The sequence below is a fragment of the Schistocerca americana genome, chromosome 2, assembly GCF_021461395.2.
Source record: "Schistocerca americana isolate TAMUIC-IGC-003095 chromosome 2, iqSchAmer2.1, whole genome shotgun sequence".
Classification (NCBI taxonomy): Eukaryota; Metazoa; Arthropoda; class Insecta; order Orthoptera; family Acrididae; genus Schistocerca; species Schistocerca americana.
The window spans coordinates 841,303,426-841,330,811 of record NC_060120.1 but is presented as its reverse complement, the minus strand read 5'-3'; the positions used below and the strand labels follow the sequence as shown (position 1 = coordinate 841,330,811).

General features: G+C 43.4%; 1 protein-coding gene across 3 annotated transcripts in view; it reads left to right on the top strand.

The window, feature by feature from the left end:
• Positions 1–27,386, top strand: part of LOC124595590 — a 477,082-nt gene that overhangs the window by 364,017 nt on the left and 85,679 nt on the right. For all 3 annotated transcript variants that reach the window (XM_047134384.1, XM_047134386.1, XM_047134387.1), the window contains 2 exons: positions 9,466–9,604; positions 14,043–14,248. In XM_047134384.1, the coding sequence (XP_046990340.1) occupies positions 9,466–9,604; positions 14,043–14,248 (345 nt within the window). The remainder of the gene's footprint in view (positions 1–9,465; positions 9,605–14,042; positions 14,249–27,386) is intronic.

Here is a 27,386-nt window from a genome sequence, read left to right as displayed (position 1 = left end):
TGGCATAATGTAAGAATTTGGGAGTGACAAAATCGTCATCGAACATGAAAGAGGCTCACAGAAATTGGACCTTCCCTCTTTACGGAGGAAACTGTGACAGGAATGTCATACCTGGACATGCTGCAAAATTGGTTGTTTCCTCAGCTTATACCTGGACATACTGTAAAATTGTTGTCAATGTCAATTAAATTCACCAACAACGGAGTAACTTAAGATGTTATTTTATTTTATTTTGAAGACTACCAGTTTCAGTATTTCATAATGCCGTCTTCAGGCCCCACATGCAGCTCTCCAAGCGAACGAAAATGTGGAATACGGTCACAAATCACTGGATGTCGTGAATTCAATCGTTTCACTCGTGTTTCATTCGAAGACTTGATGGCAACTGAATGAAGCACTAGTGAAACGACTGAATTAACGACATCCAGTGATTTATGGCCGTATATCACATTTTTGTTCGCTTGGAGAGGTGCTGATAGGGCCTGAAGATGGCATAATGAAATGCTGAAACTGGTAACCTTCAAAATAAAATAAAATAACATCTTAAGTTACTCCGCTGTTGGTGAATTTCATTGACATTGTCAATTACTTAACCAGACGATGTCCCCTGTCCATAATGGAGCAACAGAGACTGCTGCGAAATTGGTTGTTTGCTCAGCTTCGCTAAGATTTCATTTTTATGCATGACGGGGCGCCGCCACACTTTCACCTTGAGGTGCAGCTTTATCTTGACAACAACACCCCACAGTGCTGGACTGGAAGAGGTGGGCAACAAGATCTTATTCATTGTTTTGACCTCCCTGGTTACCAAAGCTCACACCTTGCTATTTTTTCCGTGTGGGTACATAGAAGGCAGTCTTTGTCCAGCCTATGGCAGCTGTACATCAAGACCTAAGAAAGCTAATTGTTAAAGCTGACGCTTCGATGAACGGGGAGTTCGGTGTTTCTCGAGCAACGCATGATATTTGTGTTGAGTGGATGGGATAGTGTCTATCTATCCAGTGACATGCGCAATATGTTTCTATCTTTTCTAGTTTGTCTGTAATAAACAATAAAATTCTGTTTTTTTTTCTTTTTGAATCACGCTGTACCATATCATCTGCGAGTATAGAAACGCCGTCCAGCACAAATAGGTAGTCTCCCCATCATTTCAAAAAATCAAAACCTAAAAACTATTACGGACAGAAAGTCGTGGTTTGCTGTAAAACGCTTAACATCTCTCAAAGGTTTTTTTCTCTTTGTCCTATGTTGCAGACTGCACTTGAAGTACATCTAAATGGCGACAGACCGGGAGAGTGTGAAGTGTCTTATCTGCTATGCACAACTGAAATTTATGACGGCGGTACTGCACAATTATCTACGGCCGTATGGGAGGGCACCACCGACAATAAAACAAGCATAATGAGGTGGTTCAAAAACTTTCCTCGAAGTGGAGGTCCCCCAGTATCTCCAACACGTGTTGACGGAGTGCAAGCTGCATTTCTACGCCGCTCCTAGAAGTCAGTTCGTCTTGTATCACGCGAACTGCAGAAAGTAAGATCAACTGTCTGTAAAGTGTCACGTAAGCGGTTACTTCTTTTTGCGTTCAAAGTGCAAGTGGTCCAAGAATTTTGTGTGACGCATTCACGATCCACGCTCTCCTGAATAGATGCTGACAATGATTGTCTGAAAAAGTGTCTGTTATCAGATGAAGAAACGTTCCACATTAAGGGGCGCCGACTTATAAAACATATTGTGTGTGTGTGGGAGGGGGGGGCATACTGGGGGTCTTGCCCCGGGAAATTTTCTAAATTTGAGATGAAAAATAGTGAGTTTTAAAGTTTTTTAAAGCATTTTAGAGTCATATGATGAACATTAGAACCCCGAAAACTGGATTCTCGATAACTCGACACTCCGGGAAACTCGACAATCCTGACACTTTTTTTTTCTTTGAAAAAAAAAAGAAAAATAAATAAACAGGCTCGGTATTTTTGTAGAAAGCTAATTTAATTTACAGTAATAGTCATGTTTATAGGCTATTACAGAACAGTGAATATATAGCTCTAAAGAGACTGAAATTATATTTAAATAAATCATAAACTATCATAAAATCAATAAAACATAAAATATTGCTGTCGCACAGTAATAGCATTTTGATTAATAAGTGAAATAGCTAATTTAAGCTTTCTTTGAATAAGGCTCAGGGTTCATCAAATAAAACCAATATCTCAAAGTTAATGCTTTTAATACAGTTAATACAGTATGCCTAATACTGTCAGTCGAAAAGTACGTAAATAGCTGTTTTTAATTGGGTCTTACACCCTAAAAATAATATTTAAAAATAACTAATACAGTACTAAAGTAATATAGTACTATAGTAATATAGTACTAAACTAGTACTAATATTTTGAAACTGAAAATTTAACATTATGTATGTATTTAATATTCTATATTCTATAATTTAATATTCTATTTTATGAAGATTTTTAATATTGCTCTAAATACCATTATTAGGGCTAGAGTGTCTTTAGAACGATGCAAATGTCGAACGTCTGACTGAATTACTGAATATGAAGTCGTCGATGACTGGTTTGATATCCAATTCATCCAAAACATCTCGGTGGGCATGACGAACATCCAAGTTGTTCAATCGCTTCTGTCCCATTGTTGATCGGAGATATGACTTCAGACGCCTAAGGGCGCTAAACGACCGCTCTGTTGTTGCTGTCGTGACTGGAACTACTTGGAGAAGGTTAATGTACTTGACTACTTCACAAACATATCTCCAACTGCAGGTTCTTGTGTAAAGTACTTTATTATGTCACGCATGTTTTTAAGACCAGTTTCAGCACCTCATTAATGCCACCTTCAGGCCTCTATGCACTCTATGAATAGAGAATCAGATATATCGATGCATGCATAACTGGAGCCATCATTACCTGAATTCCAAGACTTTTTGTGGAGTCTCTACTTCAAAGACTTGACTTGAGTTGTTGTTAAGTCTTCGAAGTATATACTACACAAAAAATTCACGGAATCTAGGTACTGATGGCTCCGGATATTCACGCATCGATGTATATGATAATCTACACATTGAGTGCACAGGGGCCTGAAGGTGGCATTAAAGAGGTGCGGAAACTGGTGGCATAAATAAAATAACGACTTATGGAAACATTGGTTGTCTGGTGATTTTCCTTTTGTAAATATGACCGGCCGATCTCCCTTATCCGCGATTGATCAGCAGACGTTCCCGGAGAGGTGGGGATAGGTCATGATGGCCCCATGGCGTGACCCCTGCACTCTCCCGATGTCACGCCATTAAACTTCTTTTTGTAGGATTACGTAACGGATTGAATGTACACAACACCAGTCAATGACATTTCTATCCTTCGCACACGAAACAGTGAAGCAATATGAATAGTTGATGCTGCAACGCTGATTCATCCTTGGACAGAACTCTAAAACCAACTTGATGTTCTACGAGCGAAGAGTGGGGAAAAAAGCGAAATTCTAGCATAACAGAAAAAAAACCAATGAGAGCTGCTAAACGTCTCATAGCAAAACTCGATGCTCCCTCTAATGCTTTGCAAGTTATGATTCTTTTTAAATGATAGCAGGTCTTTATGGACACTGTATAAGAAATTATGTCCCCACCACCTCAGTGTCTGAGCGTTTAGCGTGTCTCACAGTCATGAAACAAACTTCATTTCCTGGTGGTCAATGCCGGCCGAAGTGGCCGTGCGGTTAAAGGCGCTGCAGTCTGGAACCGCAAGACCGCTACGGTCGCAGGTTCGAATCCTGCCTCGGGCATGGATGTTTGTGATGTCCTTAGGTTAGTTAGGTTTAACTAGTTCTAAGTTCTAGGGGACTAATGACCTCAGCAGTTGAGTCCCATAGTGCTCAGAGCCATTCCATTCCTGTTGGTCAATGATTTTCCCCTTGGTGATAGGATTCAGGCACCTTAGGTCAGTTGTGGGCTCCTTGAATTAGAAGGAGCGGCTGCAAGGTCTGGAAATCTGACAACTGCCAGACAAGACCGCTGACCCCATGCTCCTCTATACAGCGTCCAAATAAGGCCGTGTGGTAAGGATGACAAGGCGGTCTTGCGGAATCGTGTAGTACTCTGCTCCTGATCGCGAGATTAACACAAAAAATTATAATTTTGGTTATAGAAGAGTTGAAAACAAATGAGTCGCCAGATCCGAATGAAATCCCAGTTTGGTTTTACAAACAGTACGCTACCTCACTGCCCCTTATTTAGCGTGGATTTATCTTGGTCAGCCCAAAGTTCCAAGCGACTGGAAAAAAGCACAGGTGACTCCTGTGTATGTGAAGTGTAGAAAAATAGACCTGAGAAATTACAGGCCAATATCCATAATATCGGTTTGCTTCAGAATTCTTGAACATATTCACAGTTGGAACATAATAAATTTTCTTCAGACAGAGAAACTTATGTCCACGAAACAACACGGTTTTAGAGGTCGTTTTCCCTTTTCTCACATGCGAACTATGGATGAAAAGCAACAAGCACATTCCATACCTCTAGATTTGTGGAACGCATTTGACACGGTGCCCCTTGCCCCTTTCCCCACTGCAGACTGTTAAAGGAGGTGTGAGCATGCGGAATAGGTTCCCAGATATGTGAGTCATTTAGGATACTACTATTGGTTAGTTAATTAAAATATTCTTTATTTATTTATTATTATAAATAAATATCCTTTATGTGTGCTTTTAATTAATGGATTTAGTTGGATTAGTTTAGTTCCTTATTTCCTTTTATTTTTATTATCCTAAAAACCTGGGAAATATAAATATTTCGTTTTAATTACCACAGGAGAGCTAGAGATGTTTTCCGCAGCGGCGATCTTGCAGAAATTCCTCGTCGTTATCTGCTCCACCCGAAATCTCTAATACCTTTATTCGCTACGCAGATCGTCCGGCGCAACTGTGTGCTATGTTGTTTGATGAATCTGGATGATAGGTCCAACAATTTAGCGAGTTAAAGTTTATTAATTCGGAGGTAATCTCTCGACGAATGCGGGTTCGCACTGTCGTTCCAAACTTCATCTCCGAGCGATCTACGTCTCGTAATTTTTGTACGGTGATAATTAACTAATTTTGGTATGGAGATATACACAGCTTGAATACTTGATGTTAGTTATTGGATTTTATTTTGTTCAAAAAACTATTTTGAACATTTACTATATACCGTAATGGCGTCTCACAACAATACACTCTCTCTCCTCCTCTCACACGTCCGATCTCTCAATTTCCGTCACCAAGAGCCTATAAAACAAATCTTTGGTTCGGTAAGACACAGAGATGCGTTCGTACCACTGAACGTTCGATTGTCGTAGTCAGTATATGCCGTTCACCACAATATCAGCTCGTCGCACCGAAGTTGAAGCATTGCATACATTGGTACTAAGTGGACTGATGGTACCTTAAATAAAAGAACCCAGTATGCTGTCGTCGATGGCGATTGTTCATCAGAGAAAGGGTATCGTCAAGGAGTGTTCCAGTGAAGTGTGGTAGGACCGCTGTTATTTTCTGTTAACATAAATGATCTGGTGGACAGGATGGGCAGCAGTCTGCAGTTGTTTGCTGATGATGCTGTGGTCTACAGCAAGAGGTCGAAGTTAAGTGACAGTAGCAGGGTGCAAGATGAATTAGACAAAATTTCTAGTTGATATGTTGAATGGCACCTAGTTCTAAATGCGGAATTAGCCGAGCGGTCTCGGACGCTGCAGTCATGAACTGTGCGGCTGGTCCCGGCGGAGGTTCGAGTCCTCCCTCGGGCATGGGTGTGTGTGTTTGTCCTTAGGATAATTTAGGTTAAGTAGTGTGTAATCTTAGGGACTGATGACCTTAGCAGTTATGTCCCATAAGATTTCACACACATTTGGACATTTTCTTTAAATGCGGAAAAATGTAAGTTAATGCGGATGAGTAGGAAACTGCGGTGGGGAAGACGAGTGGTCGATTCGGTTTATTGGGAGAATTCTAGGAAAGTGTGGTTCATCTCAGAGGAAACCACAGACAGGACGCTGGTGCGACCTATTCTTGAGTAGTGCTCGAGTTTTTGGGATCTGTAACAGCTCAGATTAAAGGAATGCATCGAAGCAATTCGAAGGCGACATGCTAGATTTGTTATCGGTAGGTTCGAACAACACGCAAGTGTTACGGAAATGCTTCGGATACTTAAATGGGAATCCTTAGAGAGAATGTGACGTCCTTTTCGAGGAACAATATTGAGAAAATTTAGAGAACCAGTATTTGAAGCTGGCTGTTGAACGTTTATACTGTTGCCAACATAAATTTCGCTTAAGGATCACGGAAGTAAGATACGAGAAATTAGGACTCATACTGGGGCATGTAGAAAGACGTTTTTCCCTTAATCTATTTCCGAGTGAAGAGGAAAGCAAATGACTAGTAGTGGTACAGGGTATCTTCCGTCACTCACCGTACGGTGGCTTGCGGATTATGTACGTAGATATAGCTGTGGATGTACATTACTGGCGTGGGTACCACATTTAAAACACACCAGAAAACGCTAGGTACTACCGATTTTATAATAAATTGACGTATTCATTACAGACAAAGTTGAACTGTTGTTGCATTTCTGAACATAGCCTGATTGTGATAATGTGGTTGTGGCCTCAGTGACCTTTCGACCTAGCTTCCGTTAGCAGTATGGCAGCACTCAGCCCTCATGCAAAATACACTACTGGCCGCAAGAATTGCAACACCATGAAGACTGCATGCAACAAGCCTCAAACTGGCATCAATTGCACTATAAAAGCTCGGATATGCAAATCATTAGCTTTCCACCTGTTGTGTACATAGTTCCGCGTAGTCAGCGCGTACACAACTTTCGCACAACAGCGCAGGCGCAGCGATCGTCCGTCTCCGCACTATGAGATGGCGCTGCCATAGAGACGGACCAAATTCTGCTTCCGCCGATCCGCGTATTAATATGTAATGCAGCCAGTGAGATTGCTGCAAATGTAGAACCTTATCTCCCCGCGGATCACACTCGCGCAGTGATACACGAACGCGCGAGGTATTATAACGAGTGTACAGACCTCCGATTAGCCAGTCTGCATTTGTCTGCACTAGTCTGTACCAGTCTGCATTAGTCTGTACCAGTCTGTACGAGTTCTACATTTTTCTGTACCAGTCTATAGTCAAGTTTCAGTCTGCGACTAATAAGATTACCATATTCTTGTACATAGCCATGAAGATAAATGTATAGACACTTTTGTGAAGTATCAGAGATATATGTGAGAATAAGATTAACGTACCAATACCAAAGGAACTTCAGATTGTCTACATGTACGTCTACATGATTACTCTGCAATTCACATTTAAGTGCTTGGCAGAGGGTTCATCGAACCACAATCATACTATCTCTCTACCGTTCCACTCCGAACAGCGCGCGGGAAAAACTAACACCTAAACCTTTCTGTTCGAGCTCTGATTTCTCTTATTTTATTTTGATGGTCATTCCTACCTATGTAGGTTGGGCTCAACAAAATATTTTCGCATTCGGAAGAGAAAGTTGGTGACTGAAATTTCGTAAATAGATCTCGCCGCGACGAAAAACGTCTTTGCTTTAATGACTTCCATCCCAACTCGCGTATCATATCTGCCACACTCTCTCCCCTATTACGTGATAATACAAAACGAACTGCCCTTTTTTGCACCCTTTCAATGTCCTCCGTCAATCCCACCTGGTAAGGATCCCACACCGCGCAGCAATATTCTAACAGAGGACGAACGGGTGTAGTGTAAACTGTCTCTCTAGTGGACTTGTTGCATCTTCTAAGTGTCCTGCCAATGAAACGCAACCTTTGGCTCGCCTTCCCCACAATATTATCTATGTGGTCTTTCCAACTGAAGTTGTTCGTAATTTTAACACCTAGGTACTTAGTTGAATTGACAGCCTTGAGAATTGTACTATTTATCGAGTAATCGAATTCCAGCGGATTTCTTTTCGAACTCATGTGGATCACCTCACACTTTTCGTTATTTAGCGTCAACTGCCACCTGCCACACCATACAGCAATCTTTTCTAAATCGCTTTGCAACTGATACTGGTCTTCGGATGACCTTACTAGACCGTAAATTACAGCATCATCTGGGAACAACCTAAGAGAACTGCTCAGATTGTCACCCAGGTCATTTATATAGATCAGGAACAGCAGAGGTCCCAGGACGCTTCCCTGGGGAACACCTGATATCACTTCAGTTTTACTCGATGATTTGCTGTCTATTACTACGAACTGCGACCTTCCTGACAGGAAATCACGAATCCAGACGCACAACTGAGACGATACCCCGTAGACCCGCAGCTTGATTAGAAGTCGCTTGTGAGGAACGGTGTCAAAAGCTTTCCGGAAATCTAGAAATACGGAATCAACTTGAGATCCCCTGTCGATAGCGGCCTTTATTTCGTGCGAATAAAGAGCTAGCTGCGTTGCACAAGAACGATGTTTCCTGAAGCCATACTGATTACATCTCAATTGATCGTTCCCTTCGAGGTGATTCATAATGTTTGAATACAGTATATGCTCCAAAACCCTACTGCAAACCGACGTCAATGATATAGGTCTGTAGTTCGATGGATTACTCCTACCACCCTTCTTAAACACTGGTACGACCTGCACCATTTTGCAATCTGTAGGTACAGATCTATCGGTGAGCGAGCGGTTGTATATGATTGCTAAGTAGGGAGCTATTGTATCAGCGTAATCTGAAAGGAACCTAATCGGTATACAATCTGGACCTGAAGACTTGCCCGTGTCAAGTGATTTGAGTTGCTTCGCAACCCCTAAGGTATCTACTTCTAAGAAACTCATGCTAGCAGCTGTTCGTGTTTCAAATTCTGGAATATTCCATTCGTCTTCCCTGGTGAAGGAATTTCGGAAAACTGCGTTCAAAAAATCCGCTTTAGCGGCACAGTCGTCGGTAACAGTACCATCGGCACTGCGCAGCGAAGGTATTGACTGCGTCTTGCCGCTTGTGTACTTTACATACGACCAGAATTTCTTCGGATTTTCTACGAAATTTCGAGACAATGTTTCGTTGTGGAATCTATCAATTGTAAATAGCGTCCAGAACCAAGTTAAGTAATTTTTATGCTTGTTATTATGTTAATAAATGTGTGTGAAAATTAACCAAGTTCTGTTTAAAGTTGGTCACCGCCAATCTGCTATTCTAAGCGTGCAAGTGGCATTTCTATCGTCTGACCTAATGGCAGAAGATAAAAACGCCACGATAAGACCACGAGACATATTGCTGACACTCGCCTACTTCGTTAGAGCGACAGGTCAAATAATCTCATGGTGTGTGTGCTGAAGGTCTTACAGTACGCACACCACACCAGCTTCCCGCGCAAGGTGGGAGTAACGCCATATACTACAGCAGCGCTGGTGGCCTGGAAAATGTGCGGCCCCGTTGACAATACCGCCGCGTGTGTTGCAGATGGGCCAGGCGGCGCCGGAACGCAAAGCGGGCGGCAAGCGCGCGCGCTGCTGGCTGTGGCTGGGGCTCGCGTTCACCGCCGCGCTGCTCTACCTGGCCAGCGTCGCGCCCACCGCCTACCACCGACACATCCTGCCAGGTCAGTCACACCACCACCAGTGCCACACACGATGGTAGTACTGTACGAACATCCGATGGTTTGGTGCTTACATTGTTTGCTGGTAACATGGTTACATGGTTCAGTGGTAGCATGGTTGCATGGTTCAGTAGTAACATGGTTCTGTAGTTCAGCAATAACATGGTTATATGGTTTGGTCGTAACGTATTTATATGATTTGGTGGTAACATACGCTACTGGCCATTAAAATTGCTACACCAAGAAGAAAAGAGGATGATAAACGGGCATTCATTGGACGAGTATATTACACTAGAACTGACATGTGATTACATTTTCACGCAATTTGGGTGCATAGATCCTGAGAAATCAGTACCCAGAACAACCACCTCTGGCCGTAATAACGGCCTTGATACGCCTGGGCATTGAGTCAAACAGAGCTCGGATGGCGTGTACAGGTACAGCTGTCCATGCAGCTTCAACACGATACCACAGTTCATCAAGAGTAGTGACTGGCGCATTGTGACGAGCCAGTTGCTCGGCCACCATTGACCAGACGTTTTCAATTGGTGAGAGATCTGGAGAATGTGCTGGCCAGGGCAGCAGTCGAACATTTTCTGTATCCAGAAAGGCCCGTACAGGACATGCAACATGTGGTCGTGCATTATCCTGCTGAAATGTAGGGTTTCGCAGGGATCGAATGAAGGCTAGAGCCACAGGGCGTACGCGCGACCGCCACGGTCGCAGGTTCGAATCCTGCCTCGGGCATAGATGTGTGTGACGTCCTTAGGTTAGTTAGGTTTAAGTAGCTCTAAGTTCTAGGGGACTGATGACCACAGCAGTTAAGTCCCATAGTGCTCAGAGCCATTTGAACCATTTGAACAGGTCGTAACACATCTGAAATGTAATGTCCACTGTTCAAAGTGCCGTCAATGCGAACAAGAGGTGACCGAGACGTGTAACCAATGGCACCCCCTACCATCACGCCGGGTGATACGCCAGTATGGCGATGACGAATACACGCTTCCAATGTGCGTTCACCGTGATGTTGCCAAACACGGATGCGACCATCATGATGCTGTAAACAGAACCTCGATTCATCCGAAAAAATGACGTTTTGCCATTCGTGCACCCATGTTCTTCGTTGAGTACACCATCGCAGGCGCTCCTGTCTGTGATGCAGTGTCCAGGGGAACCGCAGCCATGGTCTCCGAGCTGATAGTCCATGCTGCCGCAAACGTCGTCGAACTGTTCGTGCAGATGGTTGTTGTCTTCTGTTGACTCAGGAATCGAGACGTGGCTGCACGATCCGTTACAGCCATGCGGTTTAGATTCCTGTCATCTCCACTGCTAGTGATACGAGGCCGTTGGCATCCAACACGGCGTTCTGTATTACCCTCCTGAACCCACCGATTCCATATTCTGCTAATAGTCATTGGATATCGACCAACGCGAACAGCAATGTCGCGATACGATAAACCGCAATCACGATAGGCTCCAATCCGACCTTTATCAAAGTCGGAAACGTGATGGTACGCATCACAACAACGTTTCACCAGGCAACGCCGGTCAACTGCTGTTTGTGTATGAGAAATCGGTTGGAAACTTTCTTCATGTCAGCACGTTGTAGGTGTCGCCACCGGCGCCAACCTTCTGTGAATGCTCTGAAAAGCTAATCATTTGCATATCACAGCATCTTCTTCCTGTCGGTTAAATTTCACGTCTGTAGCACGTTATCTTTGTGGTGTAGCAATTTTAATGGCCTGTAGTGTAGTTTCATGGTTTGGTGGTTGGTGTCCCTATACATCGTCTCATGGTTGCCGCTCGATCTCACCATAATGTTGCAAGTGGAGGCTGAAGTGATTGCAGAATCAGTCGTTGGCGAAAACACTGGCCCTCGCCAGAGTACATGCGGATCAGCCTGAAATTTTTGTAAGTCCCCAATGCATTAGCTCAGGCGGTGCGGCAGGCCAGCCGAGTCGTCGTCACCTCTCAGTTTAAAAGTCTGGCAGTGGAGGCTCTCAAAGATTGAATGATTTCTGATGGAATGTTAATTAAAAGGAAATCTCGCATTGCTGTGTTTTGCATCTCTTACTAAGTTCAGATTGGCTGGGCTCCAGATATTCCGGGCGCCAACCAATAAAAATGCTAATCCCTTCCTCTAGATCGTTAACCAATAATGTTCATCTTACCATCCTCCGCAGAAAAAAGTCGCTTCACTCTCTCTTTGGCCAGTGTAGTGGTCTTCGTCACCCATAAGCTGTTTCTCTCTAGCCCGTAATTTATTTGCCGTGGCCAGTGATGGCAGTTCTTGTATTGTGTAAACATTTGTGTTTTTGCAGAGTCAGTATTTCCAGCGGTTTCTTACGTTTCCAAGACCTAAACTGTGGGACCCCAGTCTGTCTTCGAGATGTCCTCTGGCGTCCTTTGCTTTTTTCAGAAAGATTCAGCTTTCTATATTTGAGCACTATAGTGCCTTCCGCTAAAAAGCGAACCTCTTCGCTCCACACCTAGGTTGTAAAATGTTTCGCCAGCAGCGTGCGCAACCAGAGATCGTATCTTCTTTCGTTGAGATGAAAGCTTGACTCCCGGCACGGCACGCTTCTCCCTCGGCGCCGGCCGGAGTGGCCGAGCGGTTCTAGGCGCTTCAGTCTCGAACCGCGCTGCTGCTACGGTCGCAAGTTCGAATCCTGCCTCGGGCATGGATGTGTGTGGCGTCCTTAGGTTAGTTAGGTTTAAGTAGTTCTAAGTTATAGGGGACTGATGACCAAAAATGTAGAGTCCCATAGTGCTCAGAGCCATTTGAACCATCTCCCTCGGCCGGTCATCTGCAAATTAGCTCTAAAGGTTGCGGCGGACTCTACTGTCTGCGGTAATCTGCGTCCTGTTTCCACCACTCACAGTGCTTCCAACGTCCGCTCCGATAGCTGAGTCAGCGTGACGGATTGCCGTCCTACAGCTCGGGTTCGATTCCCGGCTGGGTCGGGATTTTCTCCGCTCAGGGACTGGGTGTTGTGCTGTCTTCATCATTATTTAATCCCCATCCGGCGGACAGGTTACACAATGTGGCGTCGAATGTAATAAGACATGCACCAAGGCGGCCGGACCTGTCCCGCAAGAGACCTCCCGGCCAATGACGCCAAACGCTCATTTCCATATCCACAATGCTTTCAACGGTTCTCACTTCTACAAAGCATACAAATTCGAAAGAAGCTTAAAAGAAGAGTAAGTTCGCATTAGTGAGTTTCTGACAGTCACTAGTACTGCTGTTTATTGTATTCCATGGTGACAGTTAAATGATATGAAATGATCGAATTGCATTGATGACCGGGAGTTCCCACGCGGGGAAGTTGTACTGCCGATTTGGGAGTCTTTTCAGCTGACGCCACATTATCAACTCGCGTGTCGATAATGATGAAGATGAAGATGACACAGCATGCAGTCCGCAGGCAGAGAAAATCTCCTACCCAGCTGGAAATCGAACCTGGCCACACTGAATGGCAGACAGAGGCGGTGACTAATGAGTTAAGAAGGCGGACGTCAGTTAAATATTCAATCAAATAGATCTTTCATTGTGGATTTGCATAGATTGCGTGACTGTTTGCAGAAAAATGGTCACGTAAGAAATCTTTTATAAGTGATTGGTAATTAAGAATTTATATTTACCATGAAAATTGGATTTTTGTGTATGATATGTAATTTGAAATAAGAAGACGTGCATTTTTCATAAAAATGACTATTAGGTATTTGTTAATTAGAGTGTATTTGATGAATTTTATATATAAATTGAATTGAACGAAAAAAAACGAAAAATGTAATGACCGAAATGAGATATGAACCAGCGATTACGAGTCTCGAGCGCTACTGATTTTTTTCCGATCTTTATGCATTTTACACTGCACAGAAATGCTCATAGAACAAGCATATTCGTTTAACAATTTGCATCTGCCGGAAATCGAAACCAGACCGGCCACTTGACAGACGAGGACTCTACCACCGAGCCACAGCGACTGCCGAAAAATCGACCTTACTTTAGGGCCCTAAAGATACTCGGAAAACTTCAAAACTTAAAAGTCGATTTGCTCGAAAATTTTTGAGAGCTGCAACGAGCTGCTGCGGGGGACTGATATTTGAGTTCTGAACTTCACGCGCCACAAATATATATAAAAGAAAATAAAAATGGAGGGTGAGAGTGAAGGCTTACTTTCATCTCCATTACATAGTGATTTCCTGTGATTAGTACGTTACTGAGAAAGAGGTTTTCCATAAAGAGATGCAAGTCACGATGGCAAAGTAGTGCAGTCTTAGAGTGGTTTATTTATGTCGCTCATATCTCATCAACTAAATCACACATAAATTCTGACGTAATTGCGGCAGAGAAAATGTTTTTGTAATGGTGTTTAGTATTGTGCCGTGTTGTCAGCAGCGTACATAGGCAGTGCTTGGTGTGTGTGTGTTGCAGGGATGGTGGCGGTGGAAAGCGAGGAGGAGCGCCGGCTGGCGGCGCAGTCGTCGGCGGCGAGCTTCGCGGTGGACACGGCGGGCTGCCGCATCCCGGCGCTGCAGGCCTGGGACCCGCAGGTGCGACGTTTCGTGGAGCCCCCGCCGCACATCGACTGCGGCCGGCCGCGGCTCGTCACCTCGGACGACGCGCGCCTCTACATCCGGGTACGGTAAGCTGCCTCTCTACTGTTCTCATCCTATCCCAACGCCAATCCCAACCCCTGTCCTAGTCCAACCCAGATGGATCTCCTCTCATTATGTGCTCCTACATTTACATCTCTTATACCCCAAGAGCCACGCAGCTTCCCGTGGTGAGATTGCTTATGTTCCTTTACGATACAGATAGCCGCGGTGCAGCTGCAACAACATCGGAAGTGTATCTCGTGTCCCACGAACCGTCGACCTCAACGTGAATAGGGTGGCTTGTGTGCTTCCACGATACAGACTGTCGTACCTTAAATGCATCCACAATATGTAGCTATCTCATACCTCGTGAACCGTGGACCTTGCTGTGGTAGGGGGGTGAACTGCGTGCCTGGACGATACAGAAAGTCATACCTTAGGTACCACAAAATCTGACGGGCTTTTCTTGTCCATTAACTGTGGACCTTATTTTGATAGGGTGGCTTGCATACCCCATCAATACAGGTAGTCGTACAGGAGGTATTCCCACATAGATGTATAAACGTGTTACCACACTGGACTACTCATACTCCACAAACCGTGGGTCTTGCTATGGAAGGGTGGTTTACATACTTCAGCGATACAGATAGTCAAACCATAAATGCAACTGCTTCAGATTGATGTCTAATACCTCACGAACTGTCGACCTCACCATGGTAGAGTGACTAATGAGCCTCAGAGATACAGACAGCTGTACTGTAAGTGTTATCATGTCATAGGGGTATCTCGTCCCATAAAAACCGCGGACCTTGCCACGGTAGATCGCTTGTGTACATCTATACAGATTGTCTCATACCTTAAGTGCAGCCACAACAGAGGACTACCTCCTCATGCCTTAAGAACCGTGGACCTTTCCGCGCTAGGGTGGCTTGCATGCCCCATTAATATAGACAGTTACACAATAAGTGCAACCGCGTAGGTGGGGTATCTCATACCCCACCAACTGTGGGCCTTGCCGCGTTAGTGGGACTTAAACGTGCCTCAGCGGTACTGGTCGTGGTACCACAAGTGCAGCCATATTAGAGGATTATCTCATGCCTCAGCCAACGGCCTTGACGAAGTGTTACAACGATTCCCGTCTGATCACCGAAATTTTGCACTGTCGGGCTGGGCTAACACTTGGATGTGTGACCATTTGGTCTGCAAGTGACGTGCACTCAGCTCTTGTGAGGCAAACTGAGCAGCTACTTCATTGAGAAGCAGCGGCTCCGGTCTTGTAAACTGTTATACGGCTGGGAGAGCAATGTGCTGACGACATCCCCCTCCATATTCGCATTCAGTGACACCTGTGGGTTGAGGATGACACGGCGGCCGGTCGGTACAGGGGTCCTTCACGGCCTGTTCTGGCGGAGTTTCGTTTCAGTTTCTATCTCATGCCCTGCGAACTGTCGGATAACTAGTAGACTGACTTCTTTGTCTCGGTAATACAGACAGCTGTAGTGCAAATGCTACCATATTGGAGGGGTGCCTCGTACCTTAAAAAATGTGAGCTTTACCGTGCCTTGCGTACCGCAGCGATGCAGATTGTTGAACAGTAAGAGCATCCACAGTGGAAGGGTGTGTCAGAATTTGAACTAGCTACGGAAGAAGCAAAAAAAAAAAAAAAAAAAAATCTTATTTGCATATCCATGCTATTTACCAGATAGCCGTGTTGCGTACCCCCTTGAGTACTGAGATACCCGAGTTCTGTCTCGCATATTTTCCTTCCTGCTCAGTCAGACAGAGACCTAGCCACCAAATCCACTACGATTTCGTAGGCATGTTAAAATGTTTGTACGAAATATTGTAACATTTATGGTACATTTTTTTACTAAGTCTTTTTGTACAACATGATTTTCTGTTTTCATCTACGCCAGAAATTTGTATGCTATGGCTTTGATATACTATAGCCTACTTATTTCGCCTTCTCGAAATTGTATCATTTTTTGTTGAAGAAATTCCTTCTCGTCAACTGCTTTCTTATTTTGTCTAATGTTTTTCAAGTTTATTCTATTCATTATTATGAATGCAGGTGCTTGTATCTCACTGATGGCTACCAATCTGAAATATGTTTGAGCGTAAATGAAACTTTAGACGAATACTTTAGTATGCATTCGTCGTTGGTGTCAGAGGAGAGGAGAATTCTGTTCCTAGTGATGGTGCAAATTTAAGTTCTTACTGGATGTACTGTTGTAACGGATAATCTGGAAACTGACGTGCAGCTTTGTCGTGTGGTTGAAGGCCATAACCTCGTTTGCGAAACAATCACCTAACTCACCAGGTGAGACAATAGCAAGCCCGAAAAAAGTCTTTCTGAAGTGTAAAGTGTTACCCTGGCTAGCCTCTTTCTTTACATTACCGAATGATTGAATTTTGCGGAATCAAGTCAAGGTGGAAACGACGTCCTATCATAGATGTATTTGGCCAAATAATGACGACAGCAGAATGAGTAGCCTCCTCAAAGTCAATACAAACAGCCCACGAAGAAAAATTTACTGATAAATAATTACTTAGTTTTTGAAGGGCCGACATGTACATACTACGAGATTTGCTTGTCAATAAAGTAAAAAGTAACAGTACGTATGTATAATTGTTAGAACCATGAACCACAAAAAGGTGTTTAAAAAGGGAGGGGAGGATAATAAAAGTACTGTCCATAAATAAAGTATCACACTGTTTAAGAATGACAGATTTTTTCCAGTGGTTAGCCCTATAATAACAACAGGCTTTATACAGTGGTTAGACCTATAATCGTAATAACAAATAACAAATTTTCATCTAAAGTAGTTAATAAGAAATAGGGGAGAGAGTGTCACGGACGTGATACAGGATTTGGGGTGGACATCATTGAAACACAGGCGTTTCTAGTTGCGGGGGGATCTTCTCATGAAATTTCAATCACCATCTTCCTCCTCTGAATACGACAATATTTTGTTGATGCCGACCTGCAGAGGAAGAAACGATCATGATAATAAAGTAAGGGAAATCAGAGCTCGCACGGATAGATGTAAGTGTTAGAGAGTGGGATAACAGAGACTATTGTGAGGGTGGTTCGATGAACGCTCTGCCAGGCGCTCAAGTGTGATTTACAGAGCATAAATGTAGATGTAGACTAAGTTATTTAGATACTGAGATATAATCGCGCCCAACTCCGATAGGACCCTTGGCAATTTAGGATGAAGCCGAGTTAACTGCATTTTTTTTCTAATCAGAATGACATCTTTGTTATTCAAGCTAATTAAGTCATCAGTAGAAATCTCAGAATGAAGAACTTTGCTTGATCATTCGCACAACTGCTCAACCGCCTTATGTTTGGAAGAGTTACTTACGTTTTGCCTGAGCGTAGACTGGACATCGACAGGGTCATGGTTGTGAGAAATAGTCTCTTCACGAGTCTTACCTGTTACATCAATATTTAGATAGGCTTTGCAAGTCTTTTTACAGCAAAACATTGTTAAATTTCACTATTTAGAGTTCGATGGAAACAAAGCTTGTACCCCTCTATCACACGCAGTTGTTCCTTTGTTACTAAACATCGTTTCAAACCCACTCCACGCCCACCTGTAGCTAATCAAGATCGTACACGCAACTAATATGTTTACGGTACACGGACGATTATTACAGCGTCTGAAGTAAATCCATCCGAAACTAGTATCTGGTTGTATCTCGTATCTCACGAATGGCGGACCTTACCACAGTAGGGGGACTTCGTATCTAAAGAATACAGATAGTCGTACGATGTGTGTAACCACATAGGAGGGGTACTCATGCGCTATGAAACGTGCACCTCGCAGCAGTGGGATGGCTTCTGTGCCCCAATGACGCAGGTAACCGTGATAAAGCACCACCACAGTGGAAGGATATCCTTGGAGAGGTCGGGCAAACATATGGAATATTAAGCGAGGCAGCGACAATCTTTTGAGTAGTTGTAGGGCAACAGCCTAGATGATCGAATGATTTGGCCCTGTGACATCAACCAACATAGCCTTGCTGTGTTGGTATTGAGAACGGCTGAAAGCACGTTGAAACTATAATTATTATTTTTCCGATGGCATACAGCTCTACTCTACAGGTTAATGATAGAATCCTCTTAGTTAAATATTATACAGGCAAAACTGTACCCCATTCAGATCTCCGGGCAGGGACTGCTCAGGAGGAAATTCTCATCAGTAAACACTGAACTTGCGTTCTAAGGGCCCGTGCATGGAAATTTCGATCCCTTAATCAGAGATTTAAAATCGTAAATGCAACGTTTGAAGCTGAATACAGTGGTAATTAGTGAAATGCGGTGAGAGGAAGAACATGGCTTCAGTTAGGTGTCTGCAGAGTTATAAACGAAAAATCAGTTATGGGCAATGCAGAAATAGGTCTAGTCACGAATAAGAAAATTGGAATGCAGAGAAACTACCAGGAACAATGTAGTGAACGTGTTACCGTAAGCAAGATAGACACGAGGCCAATACCCACTGTACCGCTATCGCCCAGGTCCGGACACCGTCTCATGTATACTTACGGTGTACACAATGAATGTGACGAAAGGAGTGTACGGTCTTACTGCCTAACTTTACTGATATTTACGCCCGGCAAGATCGTGAATCGAGCAATTATTTGGCGGAGCGGACACAAGAAAGAATCATGATAATATGTGAGACCCGAATCTGTAGTTTCGTATAACAGTTCTCTGAACTCTGATTATTTAACAGCACACGACTCACCGCCTTGTTAATATAGGATTGCGTGAGGCGCTTTTAGAATTTGTTAAAACTGACGTCTTCGTGGAGTGTTCATACTGACCAAAAAAAAAAAAAAAAAAAAAAAAAAAAAAAAAAAAAAAAAAAAAAAAAAAACACGTAAACATAATCTCAGGGATTGTATTTCGTGTTATCACATTGAAGTATTGCTGCATGATATCTTTACTGTAGTTAAATTTAATTAAAAGAAACCTTGTAATGAAAGATCGTATTTCCCTTTTTTAAACGTAATAATTTTCACCTTGCCGAGAAGCGGCCAATGGCTGGACTTAACTGAATGTTCTTAGTTTTTACCTTAATACGACATAAATTAATATATTCACTTTCTTTTCCTTAATAATTATGGTACGAGTCTTTTAAAGCGTCCGTTGATGGCGGAACGCTTTGAAATTATAATGAAATTATTCCTACGCAAGATGTCTGCCAAAAATGGTCGATTGTTCGACCGTTCTTGTTGTTTATTCCACGTGCTGAAAACCTTACAAATAATATTTTTATTTCTGCGTGAAGGTCACTATGCAAACGAAAGAAAATGCACAATCAGCATAAATTACCATATATTATTTAAAATATACAACTTACAATGCGAAATGGCCGCCGTAGTGAGCGTTAGATTCGAGACTAGAACAGAGAGTGAGTAATAACGCTGGTCTTTTTAGTTTCTTTCGCCAGTGAGTAAAAGAACAATTAATTACCACAAAGATCCTATACAGTTATCTTATAGAGTGTGTTTGTACCATTATTATTTCATTTCATTGTAAATTACCGTTATGACAGCTAATTGCACGCGCATCTTCAAAGTTTTTACAGTTTTCATTTTACTTTGTTTTGTGTCTGATTTGTCGTCGCACGATTGAATATTTTGTACCGTGTACCGGTGCAACACCATGATAGTGTAAGTTTATGTCCCAAATAGCTTCACAGATTAAGAGACTGAAAGAATGTGTGAAACGATTGAAGAAATTATTCACATAGTGAAGGGAGACGAAAATTTGTGATGGGTGACTCTAATTCCTTAGTAGGAAAAGGAAGAGAAGGAAAAATGGTGGGAGAATAGGAACTGTGGGAAAGGAATGAAAAAGAGAGCCGCTTTATAGAATTTCCCACAGAGGATAAGTTAATCATCTGTAGCACTTGGTTTAATAGTGATGCGGAAAAGACGTGGATACACAGGAAGGTTTCATACTGATTATATGATGGTAAGACAAATATTTTGAAACCTCATTAAAAGTGTAATACGTTTCCAGGAGCCCAATTGGATTCTGACCATAATTTATTGGCTTTGAAATACGGATTAAAACTGAAGGAATTGAAGAGATGTAGGAAATTAAAGAGATGGGACGTGGATAAATCGAGAGAACCAAGACGTGTTGAGAGTTCCCGAGGGAGCATTAGGTAACGCTTGACTTAAACAGTGGAAACGAATACACTACAAAACGAATGGGTAGCTTTGAGGGATGAAATAGTCAAAGCAGCAGGAAATAAAATATAAGGGGTGTTCAAAAAGAAACGAACCGGAGTCTGGAATGCGCAAACCTGTGACAGGAGGGTAATATCATGGCGTTTGTAATTAGGTGTGTTTCTGACTAGAGCCTGGAAGTTCACAGCCCGTTGCTAGAGGGCACGCATGCACGTCCTGTGACTGTACAGTGCTAGCAGCAGCATGCATCAATCGTCCAACACTGGCAGTCGAATTGCAAACAGTGACATGGAGGCGTCAAAAGAAGAGCAAAGAGGTGTTGTTCATTTTCTGACAGCGGAAAGAGTAGAAGGAACGGACATTCATCGACAAATGTAATAAGTGTACGGTGAACACTGCATGTCCCTTGCAAGGGTCAAGGCGTGGCACAACCGCTTCAGGGAAGGATGGGTGTCGTTAGCCGATGTTGCACGGTCTCGAGCACCACACTGTATTACCGATGACATCGTCCAGCTGGCGGATGCACTCATTACCCTGGACCGCCGAGTGACATTGAAAGCATTAGCCACCGTGGTCGAATTGAGTGCCGAAAGTGTTCAGACCATCATGAAGGAAAGACTGCACATGTGCAAAGTGTGTGCTCAGTGGGTCCCCACAGTCTTCAACCACACCAGGAAGCATGTGGAATTGCCCACTGTCTTGCTCATCTGCAGTGCTATGCTCGGGAAGGGAATGCGTTCATGGCGCGAGTGGTGGCTGGAGATGAGTCATGGTGGGAAAAGGTTCGCTTTGGTACAGTATTTTGGAGCGTACGAGTTACAGCCAGGTGTGGGCCTGTTTACAGTAAGTTACGCTACCAGCTGTTGCGAAGCAGAATGGAGGCCACAGGGCCGTAGACCTACTGAAAAGATTAAATGCAACAGTTTTCATGGCACAAGTTGCAGGTAGAAGGGGCCCACTGACCCAACCCAGGTGTTATGAGTACATGACTCAGAGCGGCACGTTAGCAAAACAGAGGCACACAGCCACGTATAAATAGGTGCCGTTTCACTAACAAAGCATTCAAGTTTGACAGCTCTCCTGGATGGCGGGGTATGTGACACCACTGGCTAGACGCAGCAGCAGATGGGGCGCCAGCTTTCCAGTCCACAGCAGGTCATTGGTTCATCCCTCTGAGACCAACATAGGGTCCGCAGCCAGCCAGTGGTGGGCCATTCCACGGCTCGCTACTGTGAGCAGTCTTGTTGGGTCCCAACACACACCAGAGGCATCTCGAGGCGAGAGCTGCAGATTTGGACGCCGGATTGCGGGCGCTTGTAGTCGCTGCGATATTAGCTACGTCAGTGAGGAACCACACCGCGGTTCGCCTTGCAACGGGTGGCGCTGAGTCAATAGGGACGGAGACCGCTGAGTCGACTGCCCGCGCGACCTGATGTCGTCACAACTCCACGGCCGTACAAGACCGACACACAGCAGGGTATTGCACGGGTCACTGAGGCAGCCATCCCGTGCCAAGCCATTTCACGGACAGCGAAGTGGTGTCTGCAGCATTGTGGGACCCCGTGATGCAGACCGAGAGGAATGGGAGCACTGTAGCTAAAATAATAAATCACTTGGGAATCTGGGGCGAGTTTTAATACAGTGCATCCCGACAGTTTCCATCCTCGTCCAATATCCACCTACATTTGGTATCAGAATAGCAGGCGTCGTCTGCACAGTACGAGGTTCGAGCCCACCTCCTGCATTACATTCACAAAATGTGTGGAGTGTTGACCAATTTTACTTTTTGTGTGTTGGACGTTTTCTTTCCTTTTTGTTTGTGTTTCGAGTATGGCTCCTGGCAGACCACTTGATATGTTTTGCGTAGGTATATTACTTTTGTTTGTCAGAATAAGTGTTTTTTGTTTGGGGCAGTAAGATTTTTTTCTTTCATGGCATTTAATTACTTCTGTACTGGGTTGAGTATGATGTTTTATCTCCTCCTAAAACGTAAAATAAGATTCTGGGATGTAGAAGTCAGTTTATTTTTGTAGTTAAATGTTTTGTTTCTGTGGGGTTTTATAGGCTGAAATGGGACTAACTGGGAACGAAAGCAACACAGTGGAACAGTCAGGGACGCAAGGTAAGTTGGAACCAGAAGCGGTACGGATATTTTTTGGAAAAGGTAACACAATTCACGGCGGACAATATGGAGTTGGGAAGTGAATTAACATCAAGAAGTGAACGGGAAACTGCATCAGATCAGCCGTTTTTACCTATGATACCTCAGCGGGAGATTGATCCAGCCACGAGCTTGATTATTCTGTTTTCTGGCAAGGCATCTGAGGATGTGCGTTCGTTTGTAAAGGACTTGAAAACTTCAGCTGTGATGAATGGTTGGTCTGATGAACAGTTGTTACATGTAGCCAAGCTTAGATTAACGGGTGAAGCAAAGACATATGAAACATGTTCTGAGGCCTTAAGGAAAGCGGGACAGTTTAAGAAGTTGAAGGAGGGGCTTTGACAGAGGTACAAGAAACCGAATAGCGCTCGTTACTTCAGGGAGAGGTTGAGTACAATGACGAAGAGGCGAGGGGAGACGGTAGAGAAATTTGCGGACAGGATACGAGAAATTAATGAGTGTACTTACAAGTTGGGTCAGTGCGATGAGGTGAATGGTGTTCTGTTGCAGGAGGCCGAGCAAAGGGCACTTGGTGTATTTTTGTGGGGGTTACTGTCGCATATGGCGCGGAAAGTGAGTGAAAGGACTCCAAAAGATTTACATTTGGCAATTCAGCTGGCAATCCAATGTGAAGAAATAGACGTGGCAACGAGGGTACGTGACAGGCAAACAGTGTTTACAGCATGTATAAAATGTTGTAAGTGTGGTTGTAAAGGACACGTGCAGAGGCAGTGTACCCAGTTACTGAGGAATAGAGGAAGTGGTGGAAATAAGCAGCGTGGAGGATGGAGAAGTGGAATTAGTGGAGGTGGACGAGCATTAAACGGCAGAGGGGGCCCAAGACCCACCTAAGGGAGCTCCTGTTTAATTTCAGTGCTACAAATACGTATGCAGAGGTGGGATGTTCAGTGGTAGGATCCATAGGAACTAAAAAGTTTAAGATTTTGTTGGACACAGGGGCGCAAGTGTCAGTGGCTATTAAGAGTTAAATGGGACAAAGGAAGCTATACCCACCGCATTATCAGTTGCGTGGAGTGGGGGATAAGGAGGTCACACCTTTGGGGTTAGTGACAGTTGACTTTCGCATAGGGAAAGTCCGATTCGATGCATGCATGGAGGTAGTACCATGGGTAAGCAAAGGCTACGATATGTTCCTTGGAGTAGATTTCTTGCATCAACATCATGCCAAAATTGACCTTGGACTACGAACTATGGAACTTGGTGAAATGTTATTTCAGATAGGGGAAACTGTTGTCAATGGAGAGCTGTCGCGAGGGGTATTCAACGCAATGAACAAACCAACTGAACTGCGTACATTAGCATTAAGGCTTAATTCGCATGAGTGTGTATCTAGTGGCACCGGGAAGTCGCTATGGGTAAGTGTAGAGTCAGATATAACTGTGGGTACGGTATGTGTTGTTGAAACGTTGGAGGATAATTAATTTTTGGATCCATTAGGTTGTTTTGTGAAATGTAGTATTGCACGCATACAAGAGGGAAACGACGGGCGAGTAGCCCCGTGAACACTGATAATTTTAGCGCTGTAGACGCGAAGTTTTAGTAGCGAATTTGGATGTACCAAATGACTGGTGTTCGAGAGGTAGGCGTAGCGATCAACCATTAACTGCCGATAGAACTGCATTGCGTAACAAAGTTAAGCATTTGAAAGGAGAAGAAAAAGAGCAAATGGAAGAATTGTTGTGGAAATTTAAGAATTTGTTTTTCCCGGAAGAGCCGTTACCAGCAACTCCATTAGTTCAACATGGGATACCGAAAGGGAACGAAGCACCTGTTTACCATAAACCATACAGAATACCGAGGTATTTGCAGCCGATTGTGGACGGTATTATAGAGCATACTAATAGTTGCTGGGGAGGGGGCATTGTCGTTGCGCCTAAAAAATTTGTGGATGGAACTAAGAAATACAGGTTCTGTTGTGACTACCGATACCACAATAATAAGACAGTAACGGATACATACTCCATTCCAAACATATCGGAGACTTGGATCACTTAGGACAGTGCCAGAACTTTTCTACGATGGATTTGACAACTGGTTATCATCAGTTGGAAGTGGCTCCAGAGGATCGTCCAAAAACTGCCTTCTCTACTCCAGGAGGACATTACCAGTACATCAGAGTGCCATTAGGTTTGACAAACGCTGTAGCAACGCTCCAGAGGTTGCTAGACAGTGTGTTGATGGGTTTGAAACCTTGACAGTGTCTTGTCTATTTGGATGACATTATAGTGTTTTCAAGTAGTATGGAGCAACATAGACAGCGGTTAAAGGAAGTCTTTATGAGCTTAAGAGCAGCTCGTTTGACGTTGAGCCTGGAGAAGTGTCACTTTGCGTTGGGAGAAGTGAATTATTTAGGTCATATTATCAGTAAGGACGGAGTGTGAACAGATTCAAGGTTGGTACAGCCTGTAAGGGATTTTTGGGAGCCAAAAACAGCTAAGGAAGTGCAATCATTCTTCGGAATTTCAAGTTTCTAGCGGAAGTTCGTGAAGGGTTTTGCAGATTTAGCACAGCCATTGACGCTATTTTTATGGAAGGGTGTGAAATTTGAGTGGACAGAAGAGCGTCAGAAAGCGTTTGAAAAATGGAAAGAAGTGTTAACATCAAGTCTGGTTCTTGTGTTTCCAGATTTTGAAAAGGAGTTTATAGCAGCATGTGATGCATCGAATCAAGCATTAGGGTGCGTTCTTAGTCAGGAAATTGATGGGAAAGAACATCCTGTAACCTATGCATCTAGGCAGTTGAATGCAGCAGAGAGGAATTACTCAACAACAGATAGGGAGATGCTTAGTGTAATCTATGGAATCACGTATTTTAAATGTTATTTATGTGGGAGAAGATTTTGGGTAGTGACATCATGCTGCGTTGAAGTGGTTGTTGGGGTTGAAGGATCCGTCCACTAGACTCGCTAGGTGCGCTGTGAGGCTTAGTGAAATCAGACTTTCACCCACTCAGTAACAACAATGATACGTCAAGCAAGTCTGAAGTGCAACTACACGTTAGGACGGGCAAGAAACAACACAGCATATGCTACCAATTTGTTAATAAAACGGTCGCCAGCCTAATTAGGCATTAAATGAGTTTCTTCCCTGTACAAGTTGGAGTACGTGTATGCAAAACAACACGTAATAACACTGCATAATATGGTAAATTTTAGAACCAGAAAATCTACTGAACTAATAATTTCACTTTCTGTACTAATATGAACAAGCCATAAATACACAACAATACACTATAATGTTTACTACAAACTTCGTACAGTCTATTGATCTGATTAAAATCGGGCATAGGTTACCCTAGAAATAGCGCTTTCGAAACACACATACAATGTCAAGTTTGAAAAAGGTAAAACACTAATAAATTTTGGTTTTATATTGACTTTAGCTTTGCTGGTCAAATCAGTTCAGTACACTTCAGAATTTAAATGAATAGAAAAGAAAAAGGGGGGGGGGGGGGGGGGGGACCCTGAAACTGTTATGATCACTGTACTGAAATTTTTGATTATCGAAGTCGTTAAGCACTCAAGATTTCCAATATATGAGTTACTACTCTTTTTTGTCTTATTTATTGCTCATTTAACTACCATTATTTTTGTCTCAAATTAACTAAACTTCATTGCTAAACCAATTTCAACATTATCTTCCAACTTTGTCAGACCTTTGTTCTTTACTTATTGATTCATTAACAACAAAGTTCTTTAAACATCATTCAAACATAGATAGGTCTGCAGGTAATTATTATTAACATAAACTTTAAATCTTCATTTCGGAACACTCGGATTGCACAACATGTTGAAAGGACCCTGTCTAGGTTAGTGATGAGGATAATTAAATGATAGGACAGTTCTGGTAAAAGTTAAGTAGTTATTGAACAGTCAGAAACAAAAGTAACACTGGACCACACGAATACAGTACTAAAAGTTTCAACCCGTTCGTATCGATGCGGCGGTTGGCGGGCGGCGAGATGGTGAGGCGCAGAGCACACATACAATCACAGCTATAGCTCTTGATGTATCGGCACTTTACTTCTTCTTAGCGTCGCAATAGTTTTCCATTTAGTGCCTATGGAATATTGCCATGCTGTACAGGCGTCGGAAACGGCACATCCGAGGCTCAACGAAATCACGTTTTCCAGGAGAGCCTCTTCGATCCAGAACGTTGTTACTCAGACCAATGCCCAACTCCGACTACTACTGCTGAGCCCGTTATGCCGTGCCGCGCCCGTGTGCATTTTCCCGCGCTCGCCTGCCATCCACCTTTTACCGCTCCCCTACAGACAGGGTATTCACCTAAGGTTTTGCACTCCACATATCCTTATACATTGCCTACGTATGGACCAGACGCACAATTACAACTTTGACATCTTACAATAGTTTCAACGTTTCTTACATTTCAATTCTGTTATAATATTGCTTAAACATTTGACATAAACATTAATATTCACATCGAAAATTGTTTACAGTTCCTTTAACATAATGGCATGAAACAAAAAAGAAATGAAATCAGAACATCGATTACACTAATTTATCGAAAATCAGAAGAAAAAATTATTATATGTACAATAGTATAGCGTTGGTGTTGTTACAAGCCACAACTTAACATGTACGACAGTCTTCTGTGCAGGGAAACGAAGTTAGGACCAAGGGTAGTAGTGCCAGCGAAACTGAGAGATGAGGTTTTAAAGGAAGCACATGATCACGTGTTATCTGGTCATGGCAGGTGTAGAGCTACGGATAGGAGAGTGGTGGAGAGGTATTGGTGGAGAGGTAGGAAAGTGAATGTGGATCAGTAT